The 21,527-nt window shown below is 37.6% G+C and overlaps 2 protein-coding genes and 1 long non-coding RNA gene across 4 annotated transcripts; 1 reads left to right on the forward strand and 2 right to left on the reverse strand.

Annotated features, from left to right (window-relative positions):
- Positions 1-1,465: 1,465 nt before the first annotated feature.
- LOC144663374 (kelch domain-containing protein 1-like) lies at positions 1,466-12,347 on the reverse strand. 2 transcript variants are annotated; one of them, XR_013572604.1, is made up of 8 exons: positions 11,891-12,347; positions 10,326-10,478; positions 5,189-5,383; positions 4,650-4,802; positions 4,231-4,383; positions 3,404-3,577; positions 1,983-3,071; positions 1,466-1,717 (listed from the first exon to the last, which is right to left on the reverse strand). XR_013572604.1 is itself a non-coding variant. In XM_078524296.1 (7 exons), exons 1-7 carry the CDS (start codon positions 12,108-12,110, stop codon positions 2,905-2,907), a joined length of 1,215 nt encoding a protein of 404 aa, XP_078380422.1. In that variant the 5' UTR covers positions 12,111-12,347; the 3' UTR covers positions 1,466-2,904. The 2 variants fall into 2 exon arrangements, 1 of the variants encoding a protein (XP_078380422.1); XM_078524296.1 differs by having other exon boundaries at positions 1,466-3,071.
- LOC144663402 (N6-Methyl-AMP deaminase-like) lies at positions 12,241-20,751 on the forward strand. The gene is made up of 10 exons (XM_078524334.1): positions 12,241-12,348; positions 12,506-12,651; positions 13,244-13,304; positions 14,622-14,709; positions 14,834-14,915; positions 15,749-15,875; positions 16,450-16,530; positions 16,704-16,839; positions 19,176-19,279; positions 20,503-20,751. The coding sequence occupies exons 1-10, from the start codon at positions 12,277-12,279 to the stop codon at positions 20,701-20,703; spliced, it is 1,098 nt and encodes a 365-aa protein (XP_078380460.1). The 5' UTR covers positions 12,241-12,276; the 3' UTR covers positions 20,704-20,751.
- On the reverse strand, positions 19,182-21,501 carry LOC144663457 (uncharacterized). The gene is made up of 3 exons (XR_013572609.1): positions 21,428-21,501; positions 20,792-20,842; positions 19,182-19,295 (listed from the first exon to the last, which is right to left on the reverse strand). It is a non-coding gene; the product is annotated as an uncharacterized LOC144663457 (long non-coding RNA).
- Between the last annotated feature and the right edge of the window lie 26 nt (positions 21,502-21,527).

The following is a 21,527-nucleotide window of genomic DNA, read 5'->3' on the forward strand; positions in this document are numbered from 1 at the left end:
AAACAGGTGCAAAATAATATTTAGCATCAATATAGATTATAGAGCAAAAAACGTGAATGAACGTGGGTTCTTATTTTTTTTAATTCACGTCCTATTTTAAATCTTTCAATTAATGCATCAACAATGCGATGAAAAATATTGAACCACTTCAAAATAAACTTTGAATTATTTTTCAACAAAAAATGTTAATATCTTTTCTGAGTTAAGAGATCAAATTTCAGACCTCGACTGTCATATTTTATCTTGCTTTTATTTCAAAGGTTTTAGCATCGTCTCATGTTACACCTACATTATGCATTTTAAACACCCGACGACATTTTTATTAGAGACTAAAATAGGCTGTGGGACTAAAATAGGCTCTAATAATTAATGTTGTTGAATAAAGGGTCATTTTATTGGCAGAATTTTTTTCAACATCCTCATTCTGAACTGACGGTGAATTTTAATTTTAGGGTAAGTATGGGTATAAAAGTCACCGCACGTATGGGTTCTTTTTAATTTATTAATTGAGAGTATAACTATATTGCCTAATTACAACCCAGACATGTTTAGATGTGAACATCTCAATTTCATACTTCATTTTATTTTCAACACCAATCTCTCTTATCCAGCAGTGATCATTGATTTAATTTTTGGTTGAGATGTCTCCCAGGAAACCTGTTTTGTTACAAAACATTTTAACTTTCCCTTTTCACAGTCTAGAATAGAAAGCAATGCTCATCTAGAGAGCCTTAGGGTAAAACAGTAAAAGATCCATTAGGGCCACTGCAGCCCACTTCTAAAAACTAACTTTAGCAGTATTGTGCAAGCCTCAACCGAGAAAAAATATAAAAATAAATTTAAAAAAGACAAGAAAAAGAAAGAAATAGAACAGGAAAAAATAAAAATGCACAGTTCAGCCCAGATAGGGATTACTACATTCTTCAAATCTATTTAAAATCCATTTACTATGCTAGAATCTACACCATTCCAGACCTTTCTTTTCACATTATTGAATAAGAAAAATTTATTGTGAGAGAACTGAAGGTGAACAAGAACACTGACTGCAAGGGGAATGGGAGGTGGTGGGACCCCATTTGCCACCCCCCCCCCCCCATCCACTTTCCATTTCTGGAGGTTCTTCCTTGACACAGTTTTGAGTTAGAAAGAAAAAAAACGGGGGGGAGGGGTAGTGTGGACAGTTTAGAAACTGTGAAGTCAGGTTTTCTAGTTGTAACCTTTCCCTTCATAATTTTGTCTTTATATGTGTAAAGAAACCAAAACCAAAAATACAACTAAATTTCCCCAACACAGCAACTTCCATCAATGGAAAATATTGGCAAAATCAAGAAAAGCACCTTTGTTATTAAAAAAAGAGGTAGTATAGAGGTTATTCAGGGGGTTTTCAGTGATGCACAGCACAGGCAGGTTATTAGAATAGTTTATTTCACAGTTGCAGAGGTACCGAAGGTAATTGCTCCAGACGTTTTAAAAGTCAAAATTTATTTTTTTCTAAAAAACATCATACATCTTATAACAAGTCTTGACAGTACACCATACAGCCATATTATATATACACAATTACTAAATTAGCAAGAGAAGATCATTACGTATAATAAGTACCTTTTACAGATTTTACATGAGAGATCCCATTGGTCTGTTAGTTTGTAAAAATGGGAAGTAAAGAGAAAACTTGTCTTGATCAAAGATTAAGTAAAACCCTGTAGTGTAACATTTGCTAAAATCTTCAATGGGCGCCAAAAGTGTTGAGACAGTCGGCACTTTTCGAGTACCTTGGACAAATTTTACCCCTCACCCCTTCAATATTACCCCCTCCCCCCGAAACAATGCTGGATTTGCTATCTGCAAGACTTGCCTCGTTTGTGTACAACATTGAAAAAGGGGGAGGGGGAGTGGTTCAAAAGCGGCAGCATATTAAAGGTGGAAAAACAGGAATTTTAAATTAGTATTTATTTCATCCAACTGTCTCAAGGACTTTTGACGCCCATTGTTGATTGTCTGGAAGATATCTGAGTAGCTTTTCCATTCACACAATCCACCAAAAATCTTGAATTAATGATAAGTTACTATAAATATTGTACGACTAAGGTTCACAGCAAATTTAAGTCCAGAAAAAGCCTGAGTTCTTCTCATTTCTTAACACCACCCAGAAAGCTAACATGCAAAAGCAAATAGACAAACTGAGAGGTTGCCTTTACAGAAAGTGTAGGCATTTTTGTGTTGTGACCACTACCTAAATTGGACCAGTTGTAGAGGAGCTTGCAAGCAGAATTGGTGCAAGTCAAAAAGTGGCAAGATGGAAGCTAGAGGGAAATAATTAAAGCACTTTAAGAAGGGTATTGCCAATGTGCGAGCCAGCGAGCCATTTCGGTTAGCCTAAATAGCACATTGATTAGCCTAAATAGCACTTCGGTTAGCCTAAATAGCACTCTAGTTAGCCTACAGTTAGCTTAGGTAGCTTGCGGTTAGCCTTTTATTGGGATTAGGGATTTCTGGCTCGCATGGCTCGCATGCCTCGCGAGTCATGCGAGCCATTCAGGTTAGCCTAAATAGCACATTGGTTAGCCTAAATAGTACTCTGGTTAGCCTACAGTTAGTTTAGGTAGCTTGCGGTTAGCCTTTTATTGGGATTTGGGATTTCGTGCTCGCATGGCTCGCTGGCTCGCACATTGTCCTAACTCCTTTAAGAACCTCCTGCATCTGCCACCTTTTAGCATTCCCAATTCCCCTTTGCACCCTAGTCCTACTTTTGGTCTCCTTTCCAATGCTCCCAATTCTCCTGCACATGATCCGATCCCTCAAACAGCCGCTTAGCAACAAAACACTGGTACTGCCAGCTTGCTTAGATGGAGACTGAGGGGTGATTCAGCACTGTGTGCCAAAACAAAAAGTGCATTTTTTCTATCACTGTTGTTCATCTGATGACTCCTCATATTCACTACTGTCTTCTTCCTCAATTGTTTCACATTCTTGAACATTAGCAGTCCCACTGGCCATGGACAGACCTTGGACGGCAACAGGTGGAACATCATTGGGATCTGGACCTTGAGACTTTCCTGACAAGAGTTGTTCTACAAAGAAAAATTCAGCAAATAAATTGCGTTGACTGGGTGTTGTGCCCATGCTTTGGGTCAGACAAAAACATGCTTCAAGCAGTGGTGGTAAGCTGCATACGACAAGCTACAAGCAGTGAAAGTAGCAAACATGGTTTCCTGGTGTTCTTTGAACAACAAATCCTTGGAGAAAAATAAATTGTTAGCTGACAAGTCTGACTGCTTTGTTGATACCCATTTTTTTAATCCTGGGCAGAAAGTCTACTGAAAAATGTCCTAGCACATGTTAAACTTTGGTTTAAACTGTTAATGTCACTGTTTAAGGGGGCTACAAGGAAACACAAATTTACCTTTTTCGATAAGATGGACATCCCCATAATACTCCTGGCATTGCATTGTTTCTTGGTCAAAATCAGAAGAACCTCCATACAGTATGAACTGGTCTCCCACCAGTGTTGCCGTGTGCACCCCCCTGGCAGGCGGTTTGTTACCAGATGATGATGGCTGAAGCCACTCTTTTGTGTCTACACATTAACAATGGTAAAAGGGAATTAAAAATTACTATCAGGCAGGACAAAATATAAAAACATAAATAAAAAGATTATTGGAGAATGTCTAAAAGATGATCTGAAAATAATATTTATTTAATGATAATGACATTTAGAAAATTGTTTCTTTACTTAAACTTAGCCTATGCATAATTTGATTTACTAGAAGCAGGGAGGAAAAAATAAACAAGCATGAAAGAGGAGTAAATTATAAGATGTTTAAATTGGTAGAAGATAGTCCTACTATCCCGGCTGATGTAGGGGAGGGATCCTCCCTTTTTATGTAAGACCTGAAGGGCCAAAGATGCCCCCTCCCCTCCTCCAACTATCGAAGCAAGAAAGGAACCACCATCACTCCAGGCCACTCCTTAAAAATGTAAGAAATGGACAACTTTTACTCCACCCCACCGCCTTGAACACCTCTTAATTTGCCACTGTACAGAACTCTGTGCTTTTAGCCAAGACACGCTAAAGCGCATAAATAAGCATGCCAGCAAATTATTATTGGCGAAAACTGAAACATACTGCAGTTGGCCTGCAATGCAGCAACTCAACTAGGTGATAAAAAAAAAACTTGTAGACACTTGATGACACAGAAACCAGTAAATGTAATTTTGTTGTTTCATTACCTGTGTCAAATATGTGAAGATCATCAAAATGTGCATTTTCCAGGCTTCTTCCACCAAAAACTAACACTCTGTTGCCAACGGCAGTGCATGTGTGAAATGAACGAGGCTCTGGTTGTCGCCCTGTGGTTGGTGTTGAGATCCACTCCATTGTTTCTGAAACAAGTTGTAAAAGTTTTGATTCTGTTTAGTCACTGTACTTTCTTTGTCTCTTGGGTTTACTGGTATAAACTGATTGACTGACTGATTGATTGATTGATTGATTGATTGATTGATTGATTGATTGATTGATTGATTAATTGATTGATTTATCGATTGAAATTAACAAATCATGCACATTTCCAGTCATAAGAGCAAAACACCTTGTCATCTCCATTTAATTGAATTACTTCCAATTAATCAAATTACAAACAAAAACTCACCTGTATTCAAAATGTAGAGGTCATTCTTCCTGCCGACACTGTCTCTGCCTCCAAAGATTACAAGTTTTGATCCAACAGCACACATGCCATGAGCTGCTCTGGGTGTTGGACATCCAGTGAATGAAGGAGCCAGTTTTTCCCATGTACAATTCTCTAAAAACAATAATTACAACAATAAATGTGTTGCTAAATAAAAGTGTTCCCCTCTGACATCATAGATTTTGCAATGTTGCCTTCTTAGAGGCTTTTGATGGTAATCAGTTTTATTATTAGATGTTATGTGACCTTGAAGTAGCCAATGAGACTGCTCGCTGTTAGGGAAAAATTCCAGCTACAAAATAAAGAAAAATAAAATTATAACACTTTATGCTGCTAGCCCAGTTATACAAAACTAAAAGGCTGTTTTGCACTTCTATTGCTTCACCAAAATCCTGTATCCATCTCAAATAGCATCTCTTCCTTCAGAAATATGTAGCAATACATGTCTCATGCCTAAAGAACAGTAAAGTGATATCTTGCCTGCCCTATGAATAATGTACCTGTGTCAAAACTGAAGAGATCATTAAACCATCCAAACTGTGCCTGATCTGGTTCGGTGGCATCTGTATCGAGATCTTCCATGGGACCAAAGCCACCAAAGAACAGAATCTTGGTTCCCATAGCAACACAAGTCAGCTTGTCACGCGGCGATGGAGGAGTACCTTTATATGCAATATTTTCCCATTGCTTTGTTTCTAATGCAATTAAAAAATATTAAAGGAAACATTTTAACAAGGGTGGAAATTTACTTCTTAGAGCTGTTTTTTTTTTTCATGAAGAATTTTAAAAACACTGCATGAAATTCACGGATTTCAAATATGAACAGGTATCTAAGTTCAAGTTATACTAGTTTTTCTGTTGAGTATGGATAGCAACAGTGGCATTTGATTTAAAGTGGTACTATGATTTAAAGTGGTACTTCGGTTTTTGAAAGTACTTACATTAAATAGTAACCTTGCCAAATTTTAAGTTCAAACTCGAATTGGAAGACCACTTATTTCACGCGTAAACTTCGGCTTTGGCTTGCCGCCATTATTAGATTCAAAAATGTCCGAGGACCAAATAGAGATCTGGAACTAGTTGGGGCGAGAGCATGCTGACGTCATATGCGCATCAACAAAATGGCTTCTTCGAAGGCTGGAGTGACCGATCTGGAAAAACATTGGTTTTCTTTTTAATCTGTAGTGATGTAGAAGCCGTATCTACTGCGCAAATGTTTTTAAACATACTTCAAGGCATCTCCAGGTCACTTTTGCACAACATAGTGGCAGAAAACATTTCAAGAGGTGGAATTTCGTGACATCTTAACTCGCCCGAACCACGCAAGATGAATAATAGATCGTCTGATAACTTTGAGGGAAACTTGTACTCTTGGAAATGCTTTATAGATATTTCTCCCTGCAACCATTGTGAGGTTAACTTCTTCAACTATCCACGGGAAGTGAATAGAATAGAACGCTTCGAATTATCTACAATGAGTTTACTGTATTCGCTCTTTTTTAGAAGCAAAACATTGGGTGAGTGGCGTAATTTACTTCTGTTGCTAAAGCTCTCGTGTTCTAGAATAGTCATTTTTAAATTTATTGTAAATACTTCATGTCAAAAAGGTAATTTTTGGGCAAATCGGCCTGTATGTTCCTGAATTATATCCTCTATTGTACAAATAAACTTAAAAAAATTCGCACGAGGCGGTACATTATGTGAAAGTACATACAGAGGATGCAAAGCTTAGCAATATCTTTTTACTGATTATATGTACTGAAAATGTTTCCATTGTAGTCCTCTGTATACACTGTAGTCTTAATAAACTCACCAGCACGTCTTCAGTGTTGGTCACTTGTTTATTTCTGCCATGCAATATAAAACACTACAGTAGGACTGTACTTCATTGTGCACTCATTTTATAGTATTCATAAACATTTTTTGAGAGGTAATCTCAGGATAGAACAGTGTTAGCCTGTCTCAGAGACATACATGCTATCCGGATTTTACTCAGTATATCTTTATTATATTTAAGTACAACAGGGGCCATGAGCTATAATTATGACCTGTGCCAATCACTCATGCTGTGTGCAACAGAGCACCGTTGAAATCCTAGCTACTCTTAATTTATTATAAGTTTGCAATATATTTATTTTTGGCATGCTCTTTTTGTTCATAAGTTGAGAATGTAGTAGCCAACAATAAATCATGTGAATGTGCCAGAGAGCCCCTGAGCTGCTGATCCATCATAATTTCTAACACAAGTACAGTCAAATCTGTACCATAAATAAAACTGTTGTATTGATTGAGGTGAGGTGGCCTAAGTGTAAGTTGTCGGACTCCGGATCAAGCGGTTCAGGTGTGAACTCTTACTGGTGTCATTGTGCTGTGTTCTTGGGCAAGACTACTCTCATAGTGCCTCCTCTCCAAGTGTAGAATGGGAACTGGCAAATTGATGGTGTGACGAGGGCATGCAAGTCTAGTTGTTTGGTGGACAACTAGACTTGCATGCAGACCGTGCCTTTTTGTAACAAGGGGGCAATTTAGAGGTCACACAGGACCCTTGCAACCAATATATATGTATTTATTTAAAGAGTATACACGAACTGCGAAGCCGACAACAAATACAGTCAAACCTGTACCATAAATAAAAATGTTGCATAGCAAATGTTGTTTTGATTTAGGTGCGGTACGTGACCTAATGGTCAGTTCGCAAGACTCTGAATCAAGCTGTTCAGGTGTGAGCCCAGACCAGTGTCATTACATGTATGTGGGGGGAGTGGGGAGGTTAAACCTGTGATGCAATTGTACTTCCATCTCATCCAGGTAACAATGCTTAATCCTACTTAAACCAAGATATGCTTTGGCCTGATGGGCAAGCAGGCTTGCATGCAGACTTTGCCTTTTTGCATCAAGGGAGCAATTTATTTAGGGTGGTACACGGAGCTGGCTTGTTTACAGTCATGTTAAGTTGACACAAGATTAGTCCCAAAATTGAACTCTCAATTACATACACATACTGCAGATGCACAATGTACTGCCAGTGATATTCTCTAGAAAGAGCCACTGTCATATTGCATATATGATACCATAAAAAAAATATTTTCTTGAGTAGATGCCAGACCCCGACTCAACGCAGGCTTCATTTTAATGCCGGTTCAAAACTGGAAACGTTTGATCAAGGTCCCAGTGTTTGTTTGAGGTCCAGGTGTTCCCGTTTATGAACTTAAAACTTTATACCCTTAATATTATTTTACTTGTTCCCATGTTGTGCATATATGTTTCAGTTATTTTTATCATCAAGAAATCACGGGGCCAAGAGGAAAACAAATGGGTGAAATGAATAAGAAAAATCTCGATGATTTGGTAAGTGCAGAATGCAATATGGAACAATTGAAAGTATGATGTTTTATATATGTTCGTGTTTATTTGCTTTATTTTACTTTCGGAAAAACTGTTCACAGGCTACTTGTATTCTTTCCAAGGTGTTCCTTACGCTAATCTTTGCAAACGTAACACGACACTTTTGTTCGTTTGTAACAAAATACTTTTGTCTTCCTTGAAAATGCGATAACATGAAACTTTTGTTTTTTGTTTGTTTTACGGCGGCATCGATGACATTTGTTTAATTTAATTAAGTTACGGTTTAGACTGCACGAAAGACGATTCTCAAAAACTAAAGAAACAAATCTAATCAAAAATCATATTTTTCGACAGGTTTTTTAAAACGCAGTACAGCTAGGATATTTGTTTCCTGGTTATCAGGTGTTCACGCCGAAAATCCCGGTGCAAGTTTTTGCATACCTAATTACGAAAGCGCTGTGAAAGTCTCAAAATCTAATTTAATTAATTTGCGGTTTTTACTTGGCGCCAAGAAGTCTGCAGGAAGCCTACCGCAAACACGCAATACAAGCGATGTTCATGATAGTTCCAGAAAACAACGTAGACTAATCTGCGCATGCGTTTGGTGTAAATTACGTTGAGTAGTACCACAAGGAGAGCAAAGGGTTTTCTGAAACAAATATATACGTTTGAGATCTTCATATGAAAGTAACGTAGATGTGCTCCAGGTTTTACCTAGGGGTACGGTCAGGTGCTCCCCACCCCCACCCCCTTCACAAGGAACAATTAATTAATTGATATTAATTAATTAATTGACTATTAAAGTTTACACCATAGCGCTTTAGGGGTTTAGCGGATGACAGCCCCAACAAACCATCACAATAGTGCATTCTGCACTAAAAACTACTCCTACCCAGTTTTGCTGCTACTTGTGGGACAGTTTCATAACATTATCAGTAAATAGAGTGAAGGACTCTATACAGCATTCAAATGGTTTTCTTATTTTAAGAAACAGGAATACTGAATGCTGGCTGAAGCTGGATGTCTGAAGTGTTATTACCCATTAAAACACGTAGTTTTAAAAAGGTTTATTACCTGTATTGTAGTCAAGGAAGGTAAAACTGTATAAAACTCAAGGAGCAAAATCCATTGATCACCTGCACCATCTTGTTGACTTTAATTTTTCTGTATAAATTTTACATTATTTCATGTTTATAAAGCTTTTTTCGGAATAAACAGCTGAGATAGATTTTATGCCCATGGCGTGTATGATAGATTACAAGAATGAAAACAACAGTAAAGATCATTTCAATCCTTCGCAAACGGCAATAGCAACCTACATGTATATATATGCAGAGCTCTTAATTCAAACATTGCAGACATTTTATCCTAACTATTCAATGTCGTTCTCATCATACCATGTATTCAAACGTATGTAGTCCATGAATCACCGTTCCTCTTCGTTCTTCGAGGCTTCTTCGATCGGTGCTTCGATTAAACAAGAAGACGGCAGCTTTGTTGTAGGCATACAGCGCTAAAACCTCATCGAATGAAATAAATATTGAAGTATTTGCATACAAACATTGCCCTTTAGACCGACGTCAAACGGCTTTAAATTCTCATTATAAGAAACAATACCGCTAAATTGCAATGTCTCTTCGTTGAAGCTCTCTTGGGTTTCGCCACCGGGCAAACTAGACGAAGAATTTGTCGAAGAAATATCTTTTATAACCCTGTTAATTCTCAGTATATTTTCTTTTGGAACACTCGAAGCTCAAAGCGACGATGCGCATATGACGTCACGGACCAACTCATGCGTAAATCCGCTTTTCAGTACAGTCGCTGGCTCACTTTAGACGTCCGAGTAATGGCGGACGGGTTTTCCACGATTTTCGGCAAGCTATTTCAAGGCTTATATTGCTCGCAACGTTCTAAATTCTAGCGTGCTAGTTAAATATAGACTTATTGAACAAATTGACTTTAGAAAAAGACGAAAACAAAAACAAAAATTTTGGTCATAGTAGCACTACATACAAAAACCGAAACCAATCACGACTCGCTCACACATTTTCCCATTCTTTATGTTGGTTGCATGTATTTACTTGGAGTTTTCATTGGGTCACTGTTTGGCCAGAGTGATCACTAGGTTTTGTTTTATCAACACTCAATTGAAAACCTGAAAGTTGAGATTGAATTATTCTTTCTCTAGAATTTTCATGGATATGACAGACTCTTCCTTCTCGACAGTTCAAAAAACAAGCTCATATTAATTTCATCCACAGCACTTTCTGTGAAAAAGGTTCAAGTACATACCAATATCAAAGGCATACAGATCATTTAGCCATCCACAATCTCGGCTTAGTCCTCCAAATACAAACAGTTTGCTTCCTACTCCAGCCATTGTAGAAGAGGACCTGGCTGATGGGACTTCACCTCCTGCTACAATCTTGCTCAGTGTGTGAGTATCTAGGGGCCAAAAGTATGGAGAAAACTGTCAAATAATATTATTTTGTACCCTCCATACATGCAAGGGTGGAGGAAGGTACAAGGAAGGTCACTGGGACAAGTTGGGGTTTTATTTTATTTTATATTATGAATTACACTGGGTGTAGAAAAATACATACAGAGATGGGGATGGACCTCCAAATCCATTCAGTGGCGGATCTAGGGGAGGGGCCCGGGGGGCCTGCCCCTACCCCTATTTTTAGCACAAATAGAGGCCCCAAGGGCTGGGAAAAAAGTTTTTGAGAGTACCCCCTTTATTCTAGGGTCAGGATGATCGGAACCCCTCTTATTCTAGGGTCTGGACGATCGGGCCCCCTTATCTGAAGGTCTGGATCTGCCACTGCCATCGAAAGAAACATTTGGAGGCAGGGTGCATGGGGGGTCAGATACAATGACATGGTAACTGGGGAAATCCCTACAATCCCGGACGAAACCAGTTGAGACAACGCATTTCACAGATTTTTCGCGAATGTCTTGCCTGGCAAGCTTGTGAAAAACATGTTATCCCCCTCTCCCCCCACTAAATGTTGTTTTATGGGGTTTGCAATTCACCAGGCTTAGTTTTCATAAAACGACAACATTGAAATAGGGGAGGGGGATTGACAAACATGAGCTGTAGTACCAAAATTGGTGAAAATTAGCGGTATCTCAACCCTTTCGGCTGGGATTGTAGTATGGTGCCATTGCACTTTTGGTTGTCCTCTTCTCCACAGCTTTTTGTTTGTTTGTTTGTTTTTTGGTTAGTATCTTAATTATTCATAATGTATTTGTATTGTATGGAGTAAATCGTAATAAATAAATAAAAATTTCTCAAGCCTCCAAGGCAAATAAGGTTTGAGAAATTGAAATCCAGATTCTATTGGGGGAGGGGGGACTCCGATATGAAACAGGTGTGGATGCCTGGAAATTTTGAATTTAACTCCTAAAGGACATCAATCTGGGCATGGCTCAAGCTTTTTTGACCCTTAAAAGATACCAAAATTCTAAAAATATAATTTATATATCTTTATTTCTTTACGTAAAAGAGACCTTGACCACTAAAAATGTAAGAATTTTGACCGGAACACCCTAAGTGTGAGCAAAATCAAAATTAACATCCTAGTCCTCCAAGTCCCCCCCCCCCCCTCCAAAAAAAAAAACAGAAATTCTACTGTAAATATGATGATATAAATATGAACAAACGCTGGCTCAATTAAGATATCGATTGTAGTCACAACTTCTTGTAAAGACGACCCTGTACAAAGACAAACTTACTTGTCGACTTCGCATGTCTGTCGAATCCAAAGTCTCTTATATTTACGACTCCGTTCGACAGAAAAACGCGATCCAATCAGTTAGACTACGATTATAAACTTAAAGTCATAGATGCTTACCAGTATCGAACACAAGAACCTCGTTCGATTCTGTTGCTTCGCCGATATCAGAAAGCCAACGAACCCCGCCAAATACATAAAGTCTGTTCGCCATGGCGGTCGCACAATGTCCGTCTCGAGATGGCAATTTGGCGTCCATTTCGACCTTTTTCCATTCGATATTTACGTCATTAAGAAGCTTTGTCCCATAAGTAACCGGTGCGGAAGATTCGTTACCCATTTTCGGTTAAATGGAAGGAAAAATCAAGAAAAATATCTCCCGAAGTTCAGAATCTTTGCCTGTTCAGTATCGGCGCGAACTTAGAATTTTGGCGGGAAGTGTGCGACCCTATCAATAACTCACTCGACCAATCACAACACGCAAACACAAATCGATATTTTCCAACATGGCTGACAGTGCAGGGAAAACTGCCGAGGAAAGAATACCTTTCAATTTCTTCAAGAAAATCCCGAAAGTTGTAAGCTTAAGTATTTAAGAAAGATCTCTTCCGATAGTTTTTTTTTTTTCAAAAAAATTCCCTTGAAGATGACGGCACGATGTTTCTTTTTGCGTTGGTGTGTGTGTCTAAGTAGAAAATTATTTGTCGGCTTAGCTTATTTTTGTTCAACTTTTAGGAACTTCATGCTCATATAAATGGATCTATAAGCGCAGAAACAATCGAAAAGCTAATCAAGAGAAAGTCTGGCCAAGTAAACAACGACAGTTTAGTGTCTCAATGGCAAACAACAATTCAGAAAGAAGAGAAGAGAGATTTAGACGAGTAAGTAGTTCTGTCTCAAGAAAGGTCAAGAAAAAACCTTCATGTCGGTTCAAATTGTTCCTTAATAAGTTTAAATTAAACTTTCAGAATGATAATTCCCAAAATTTTCCCCCTTTTAAAATATATTTAATCAATATATTATCCTTTACTATGTCATAGTTCCCCCTCTTCTATTCTTTAATTCAATCAATCAATCAGCCAGTCAATCAATCAATCAATAATTTAATTACTCATTCATTCAATCATTCATGCAATCACTAAATTCATTCATTCATTCATTCGATCAAATCATTCCTTCAGGGAATCAATAAATGAATCTGTCATTCATTCGTTGGTTCGTTCATTCGTTCATTCATTCATTTAATGAGTCAATCAATTTATCATTCATTCAATCAATCATTCCTACAATCAATCATGATCAATCGATCAATTCATCAATCAGACAATCAAACTGTCAATCAGTCAATAATATTATTCAACCAATTATTTCTTTGCATGCATGGATGACTGTCATCTGTTAAGATGTACTAGACTGTGTACTGTCTGTACAAGATAATCAAGCTGTGTGACATTTTCTATTTCATATATACAGGTGTTTTGCATTGTTTGGTATTATTTACCAGCTTGTAGATGACACTGAAGCAGTGTTCCTGGTAAGAGTATGGACATTATACAGTGAACACACTATACACAGCCACCTTGATAATTCAACTGTTCTCATAACAGTACAAATAAACAAAGCAAAACATACAAAGCAGTACAAATATCATGAGATATTTCTACAGTCTTTGCAGAGATGCCAACCTAAAAAAATTGGGAGATTGCCAATTTTGGAAGGTACATGTACCTGTTGTCAAATCCAAAAACTGGCTAATGAAAGAAAGCTCTCCCAATTCAACCATAAAATGGATGTGAAAATATCTTTTGCAGTTAATTTTTCATCTCACTTAATTTTTTTTTATTTTAACTGGTAAGTTTTTTTTCTAACTAGTTTTTTTTTTATACTAGGTTAATAAGTAGAAAAAGTAAAACACCTCCCCTCCCCCACCATCCTTACAAACCTTCCCAACTCATCTGCTATTATCTTTTTTTTCTAACCTGCACTGGATTTAAACTCTCAACCCCTGGATTTGCTGTCCAACCCTTACCCACTTTGCCATGTAAGAAACATTGGGTGAACCACTATTTTTTTAAATATATGACTCCAAACCATATCCTTACCTTAACCCTATTATTATTAAAAAAATATCAACTAGTTAGAAAAAACTTACTTGTTAATTAAAATAAGAAATTAACTGAGATAAAAAATTAACTGCAACATAGCGTATCTGGGAGATTGGACAACTCCTCCAGGGAACCTCAAGACTCAGGGGGGTACTTGCAGTATACATGACGGGGGGGGGGGTCTGACAGAGCTTCATATTGCGAACCCCCAAAAATACATGCCTGAAATTTTACACCCAAAAAAATACCTGACATTAAAATTTTCTACCCCAAAAAGTACAAGACCTAGCACCTCTATACTGATTTATTCAATAAAACAGACTTTTAAGACCTAAAAAAAAAATATGACAAATCTCTTGATCCAAAAAAATACCAAGGGTGTAAATTTTCAACCGAAAAAAATACGTCGGACCTCCCCGTCATGTATACTGCAAGTACTTTCCTGGGCCTCAAGATTCAGTCTGTATCCAGGAGAGTCACAGATATTTTGAAACAGTTGCCATAGATTTATTTGTACCCCCATGGGAGTGGTTAAATGGTCTGGCTGAAGTCATTTTTTTTTGTCCATGCAAAAGTGCCAAAAACAGTTTAAAGTCAGAATTTTGGGGAAAGAAATAATTTGATAATACATGTAAATCTCTTATTAGACATTTCACTGTCTAGTATTGCTATGTATTTTTACTGGTCATGCTTTACTTAAACGTAGACTTATTTATGCTGAAAAATGTGTTGATTATCACTTCAAGGTTACAAAAAGTGTAATTGAAGACTTTGAACAAGACAATGTAAAATATCTAGAGCTGAGGAGTACTCCAAGGACTAACCCAGATACAGGTACGGGAATTCACCTTGTAGAACTGCATTGTTTTTTCTTTTGCCAGGAAAGTCAAAGTAATCCAACTAGTGTCATTTTTTGTCAATCAGGAAGTTGATGTACAATTTTTTTTTTGTCCTACAGGGATGACAAAGCAGTCCTATATAGAAGCAGTGTTAGCAGCTATTGAGGACGCTAAAAAGATAGCACCTAATATAATTGTGAGGTAGCAGTACAACTTACATACAATAATTTTATTAGCATTTAAAATATTCTTCATAGAAATTAAAAAGAACCAGCCGGTGCCCCTTTTGTCAATCAATTGCATTGATAGTGTTGGCTAATCAGCCTGTCAACTTGTTGCCAATGTGTTGTTAATGTTGACCAACCCTAGTGTGTCTGGTGTGTTAGCTGACATGCCACATTTGAGATTATAGTCACTGTGGCTCGTTGACAGTCAGGGATCAAGGTTTTGTTTGTGGAGTTTTAAACATTGATAGAGACCATTCTTATTAAATTCTACTGGAACCTCTACATGTCCTTGCTGAGAGGATGGAAAAACAGTCTACATTGTCAGCACAAGAGAAATGACAATCAACTTTTTGCACCTTTATGGCAATGGCCCGTAAACTTAACTTAACTAGACCATCCCTCCCTTCCTTTTTTGTCATTTTTTCCTCCAGAATACAGTTTTCCACTTCATTCAATTAATACTGATTTACTGCCTTTATTAGAAAAGAAATCCGATTGTTTTTTATGACAGTTTTGCTACTGTACTACCCATCTATGCCTGTTTCCAGTCTGGACTGCGCAAGCATTTTTATTAATTTAGTGGTTTACCCATAGAATTTTAGAATTTTTAGAATTTTTAGATTTTTTTTTTTAATTTAGAATTTTTAAGTTATTATATATGTATATATTGTATGTTACTTATTTTTAGACGTTGGTGTGATATCCGTATGGACTTTTTACCAACATATTAAAATGTAGAATGATGTAGATGTAGATCTTTGGTGGCACTTCTTCATTAATTTTGCTGTTTATTTATTTCTGCTGAAGGTTTATACTGGCCATAAATCGTAAGCATGGCCCAGATGATGCCCTGGATACTGTACACTTGGCCATTCAATACAAAGAGAAGGCCAAAGGGATTGTAGTGGGCATTGACTTGAGTGGAGATCCCACAGTAAGTGAACTACAAGGAGCCAGTCACTGTTAGCAAATTATGACGAAAAAATAATAATGGCTAAGGTTTAAGAGATAAAAAAATTTTGAAAAAAGGTCTGAGAATTTGGAGATCATACACAATCTTTGAATCAACACTGTTTTGTATACCACTGGGTTCCTTAAATTATTAAATCTTTGAAGTATAAGCAGTTTGTATTGTCAATATTGTCTTGCAAGGAGTTACAGCTGAATCTCTTTCCCCCACTACATTTTCTTGCATGTGTACATATTGTGATTTTGTTGCTGCTACATGTCCCTCCTACACGTCCCTGCTACTTGGCCCCTCAGTGTGAACAACACACGATTTTGTCGCCGCTACATGTCGCTGCAACATGTCCCTGCAACATGTCTCCACATGTGCAGAGACCTTTATGGGAGAGGAAATGCCAAGTACACACTAAGAAATCTCTTTTTCTTAATCAGGCTTGTTAATTCCCCTTAAGAAATTTTCAGTTGATAGTTTAGGCCTGGGATGAGATGTAGGACTTACCGGTAACTTGTTAATTCTTCATGACATCTTGTTTTATTTTCAGGCACATAATTCCAAAGATTTTGTCCCAGCACTAAAGCTTGCTCAAGAAAATGGCCTAAAACTTGCTTTACATATTGCAGAGGCAAGTAAAAATAAAAAGTGTATTAAAGTGATGAGTATTCATTGCTTGCATCAGTTTAAGATAGTGGCTATAAAAAGTATTATAAAGATGCCAATTCAGCATAATTTTTAACACTTAAAAAAAAATTCAATGTCCAACTTGGTTATTAACAGTTGTCTTGTTATTATCTTAAGGTTCCTGACCTGGAGGAATCAAGAATCTTGCTGAACTTAATCCCAGATAGAATAGGGCATGGAACGTGCATTCATCCTGAATATGGTGGCTCAGAAGATCTTATGAGCATAGTAGAGGAACACTCTATTCCTATAGGTGAGTGCAAGTAGCATTACATTGAATATTAAAATATATATATTCCTTAGCATCGACTTTACAGGACATTTGTATGGCTAAGTAGCAGCTCTTGCCAGTCACTCACAGATGTGTTAAATGTACCCTCCAGATTTCAACTAGGTACACCAGCTTTCAGTTTTACATGCAAAGCTATCTTTCTACATCCATCTTTCTACATTGTCTTTTAACATCCTGTTTGAAATGAGCCAATCAAAACCTATGCACACTGGTGCTGGTTCCATGCAAATGAGCCCACAAGTTCAGAAGGTCATGCTAGTGGGCTGTGATCAGGCGGTGTTGGACACGGTTCACGTGACATTTTTCGGTCAATCATTTGTCACCTTGGTGGAAGCAATGGCGGACAATTTTGTCGCCAGATTTTAGGAAGGTCTCATCTTCTTCGTGCGATTCCGGCGAGACTTTAACGTTTTTACGGACTGTTTTATTGGAGCAGGAAGAATAATACCTAGGCCAGTCATCTGTCAAGTTCTGAATTAAGGGAAGCAATTTTTCTCTCAGAACTAGTCGATTGAAATCATGCTATATGGTAAAGGGTTGTTTGGCGCAAGCGGTCGACGTTGATGAACATTTGCTCATTTCTTGACAAACAAGGATCGGTACTGTGGATTATTTTTGCATAGAACTTAAGTTCGATAGTTGAACTTTAAGAAAAGTGCGGTGGGCCCGGGCGGGCCCCGCCGTTTTAACGGTCAAATTTGGACTTGAAGTTGGGGTTTTTTCCTTGATATGTCACTCAGTTCTTCTTCATTTCGCCGCATTTTGCGGGAGTTGATGGTGTGATTTCTGTCGATGTTCTAACAGGACAAGGGCTTAAATTGGTACTCCCGTTGGTTGTATTTATATTTTAATGTTCACTTGCCATTTTTGTTTTATGTAGTGTTTATATCATCCTTTTGTTTGGCCGATATTCGGCATGTCGGAGCGATTAACAGGCAGTTGTATAATGATCCCGCGGTCCCGCAGTCGACGAATAATTATCCTTCACGCAACATGCTTTAGGAACGAGAAATACACATGTATTACACTTATCCTTTGCGCAACACGCTTTAAGACCGAGAAATTTACATGTATTCCACTTATGCTTTGCGCACCCGCTTAAAGAACAAGAAATATACATGTATTCCACTTATCCTTCGCGCAACATGCTTAACAATCAAAAATTTGCATGTACTCCACTTATCCTTCGCGCAGCACGCTTTAAGAACGATAAATACACATGTGTTCCACTTATCCTTAGCGCAACCACTCGAAGAACGAGAATATGCATGCGTTCCACCTATCTATTCAAGAAGACGAATATTAAGTGTTTATATCATCTTTTTGTTTGGCCGATACTCGGCATATATATCAATACGGCCGTTGGGCCCTCCGAGTAAAACAACCCAGCGAAAATCCATTAAAAACCACAATAGGGCGAACTGCGTTGGCCAGCAGTACATCGACGTACTTCATACATAACTCGACATTTCTGAAAAAGAAAGCGCCAAAGATAAGTTCGATTTTAGCCCGTTTACTTCGATCACAACGTGCCAGAATCGAATATTATTTCCAATAGTCGACGAACCGCGATGTTTCGAATCCATATGAGTTGTTCCGCGGTAAAATGTCGCCTTTATGAATCCAGCAATACACGTCTATGATCATATATAGGTGCTACTAGGCTGGCGAAAGATTTGATACGGATTTCCTCCGTTATTTCTTTCAGCATTGGAATATCTTCGTACCGCGAGGAAATGTTTACCGATCGGCGATCAGACGATAATAAGTGCAATTGAGAATTTCTTCCGGCATGCTTTGCGAGTCGTGTCCAACACCGCCTGGGCTGTGATGGCAGATTTCGATCTGTTTTGCTTGTTTAGCACATTGAAGGATGGAAAGCAGCTATGCGCGTAACACAAAGAGGTGTAATTTTACCTAGCCTACAGACATGTAATATGTGCAGAGGGTGTAATTGGCTAATAGGACTTGGTAGCTTAAGCTCTCTGCACACCTTGCGGGCCTATGATACTGGGAAATAAAATCTAAACTGTGCCCTTTTTAACTAGGGTGTTTGTTAATCAGATAATTTCATTTTTAATAGAATATTGTGTAATGTATAATGCCAGGTAGGTTAAAGATAAACAATAACCTCACAAAATATCTAGCTGTTGAGTTTGTTTTTAAGAACCTAGCAAAGACTATTTCCCTATATGTACAAGGAATGATAAGATAAATTAGGTATGTAGGCATTTATGCACTTCCACAAACATAGTATCCTCATATGTTTCACTCACAATTTCTTTGATTATCAACAGAACTGTGTCTAACATCAAATGTTAAGTCCAAGACTGTCCCATCGTACACTGATCATCACATGAGTTATTGGAACAACCATAAACAGCACCCTTGCATTGTCTGTGTAAGTACCGCTATACCTTCATTATAAAAGTAAACCGCAATATAAGTCAATTTTAACTACCTATCTTTAAATATTAGTCTGTAGTTAGGAGGTGTCATTAACATTGCTTGATGCTGGCGATTGATGTTTCAGTGCACTATACATGAACTTAATAACTTGATGAAATAAACCAAAAGCATTGGAAATTGAGCTGTGATAATAAAGTCACATGTCTCAGTAGTCTCCTTCGCAGCCACTTTTTGGGACGTCACGCAACGTCCCAAAAAGTGGCTGCGAAGGAGACTAATGTCTCAGTCAGTGCCTTTTATATTTCTGGAGTTCAATGGGCCCTTTGCAGCTTACGATCACAGGATACAAATTAACACCTTGCTGGAGGGCAAGCAACACAATGGGACATCCAAGACAAAGCAACTTCAATCAGTCATGCTAGACTTTCCTTTGATTTGAATGTCCCAGAGCAAGCTTGCCCTCCAGCATGACGGATTTTGTACCATTTGACCGTTAGCTGCAAAGGTCCCATTCTATTGCTGGGTAGATAAAATTTAGCATCACAGGATGATGATGTTTGTATGTATAGTGCCAATCAGCTTTATCTAAATGAACCCTAATGAAAATAAAAATCTTTGCAGTAGGTTATGTTGCCCTGATCCACCATTGTGGATGAAGCTGGACTTTGTACTATGTACATTTTTGTTTCTTATAATAAATTATTGCAAAGAATTTATTATTTTGTTACAGTCCTGATTGAAGAATCATAGACCTATGAAAGGCATAAACCAAGAATGATGCAACCCAAATGTGGATGAAGCTGGATTTTGTACTATGTACATTTTTGTTTCTTATAATAAATTATTGCAAAGAATTTATTATTTCGTTACAGTCCTGATTGAAGAATCATAGACCTATGAAAGGCATAAACCAAGAATGATGCAACCCAAATGTTTCACTGCAAAATTGGAAAAATTTATCTTTGTCTGGAACAAAATAAACATGATACTAAGATAGATTGCATAAATCATGCTCTTAACACTCTCAAAGAAAGAAAAAATCTTGATTATCAATAAAAGGAATATTACTAAGCTTACCAATGCTGTCTACCCAGAATCCCATTTCGTTGTATCCTTCATGGTTTATGCTTTTCACAGGGTCAACGTTTCCTCAATAATTTTTAGATGTAAATTCACACAAACTTAAATACACTTTTTTAAATATTCTTTCAACAGACTGATGATAAGGGTGTGTTTTCTACAACATTGTCAGAGGAGTACTCTATAATGGCCAGAACATTTAACCTGACCAAGGAACAAGTTTGGGACTTGACATTTAGAAGCATTGATCATATATTTGAAGGAGAGGCTGTAAAGAATGATCTAAAAGAACTGTGGAGAACAGAGAAAGAAAAACTTATGACTGTAAATAATTAAAAGTAAAATAAAAATCTAGTTTATAACAGTAAAAGCTTTGCATTTATTAATAATATGATTGTTGTGATAAGTATCTTGAAATACCTACCAGGCATTTAAATTTTGCATCTGAATTCCCTTAACTATTGCAGACTCAAATCTGAGGGCGGAAAGAAATAGAATGAAATTCTTGAGCTTTTTACAGGCTGATGTTTGGCATGAGGCAATTCAATCACAGGCACCCCAAGCTCACAGCATAGCTTAGGGAGCCTTTGCATTTATTTGTTCCTAGTAGACACCTTTTATAAGATCAAAAATTTGAACTTGAAAAAGTGAGAGCAGTTTGACTTTCACTTGCAAAATTTAAATAATTACTCCAACACCCTAGTCTTTTGTGGCTTCCTATGCAGTCATTCTTGGGGCAATCATGTTTAACTCCTCTTGTGAGAAGTGGAGAAGTGAAACAGGATCACCACTAAAAACGACTGTAAGGAAGGCTAAGTCTTTTGCTGTCGGCTGGCTGCTTTGAAGTTTGCATCTGAGGGGTTGAAACAGTTGCTAGCTACTTTGAAAAAAAAAATCGACAGGCCTTGTGATGGTGGGGGTTGCCTTCCATTGAGGGGGGTGTTTAAAACAATGGAATACGTATACTGTAAACCATACTCAAACATTATTGCACTCACAAAAAAGAAGAGAATACTAGACCTAAGTCACAACAAAGGACGAATGAATATCAAATTTTTACCTGGACTTTACAGCTTTACAGATCTCTCCATATAGTGTACTCTACTTATTCCCAACCGGGACTCCTTGTACTGTTGCGTGACCAACTTGGAATTTATCAC

The sequence above is a fragment of the Oculina patagonica genome, chromosome 1 (assembly GCF_052425735.1).
Source record: "Oculina patagonica isolate OP01 chromosome 1, crgOcupat, whole genome shotgun sequence".
Taxonomy (NCBI): Eukaryota; Metazoa; Cnidaria; class Anthozoa; order Scleractinia; family Oculinidae; genus Oculina; species Oculina patagonica.

What these genes read in the sequence shown, in the direction of transcription:
- LOC144663374 (XM_078524296.1), bottom strand. Translation starts at nt 12,110, where the DNA reads ATGGGTAACGAATCTTCCGCACCGGTTACTTATGGGACAAAGCTTCTT. An exon ending in TCTGTATGCCTTTGATATTG is followed by an intron (nt 5,384 to 10,325) that starts GTATGTACTTGA and finishes TAATTGCATTAG; the next exon opens with AAACAAAGCAATGGGAAAAT. An exon ending in TCTCTTCAGTTTTGACACAG is followed by an intron (nt 4,803 to 5,188) that starts GTACATTATTCA and finishes TATTGTTTTTAG; the next exon opens with AGAATTGTACATGGGAAAAA.
- LOC144663402 (XM_078524334.1), top strand. Translation starts at nt 12,277, where the DNA reads ATGGCTGACAGTGCAGGGAAAACTGCCGAGGAAAGAATACCTTTCAAT. An exon ending in AAGGACTAACCCAGATACAG is followed by an intron (nt 14,710 to 14,833) that starts GTACGGGAATTC and finishes TTTGTCCTACAG; the next exon opens with GGATGACAAAGCAGTCCTAT. An exon ending in GGAACACTCTATTCCTATAG is followed by an intron (nt 16,840 to 19,175) that starts GTGAGTGCAAGT and finishes GATTATCAACAG; the next exon opens with AACTGTGTCTAACATCAAAT.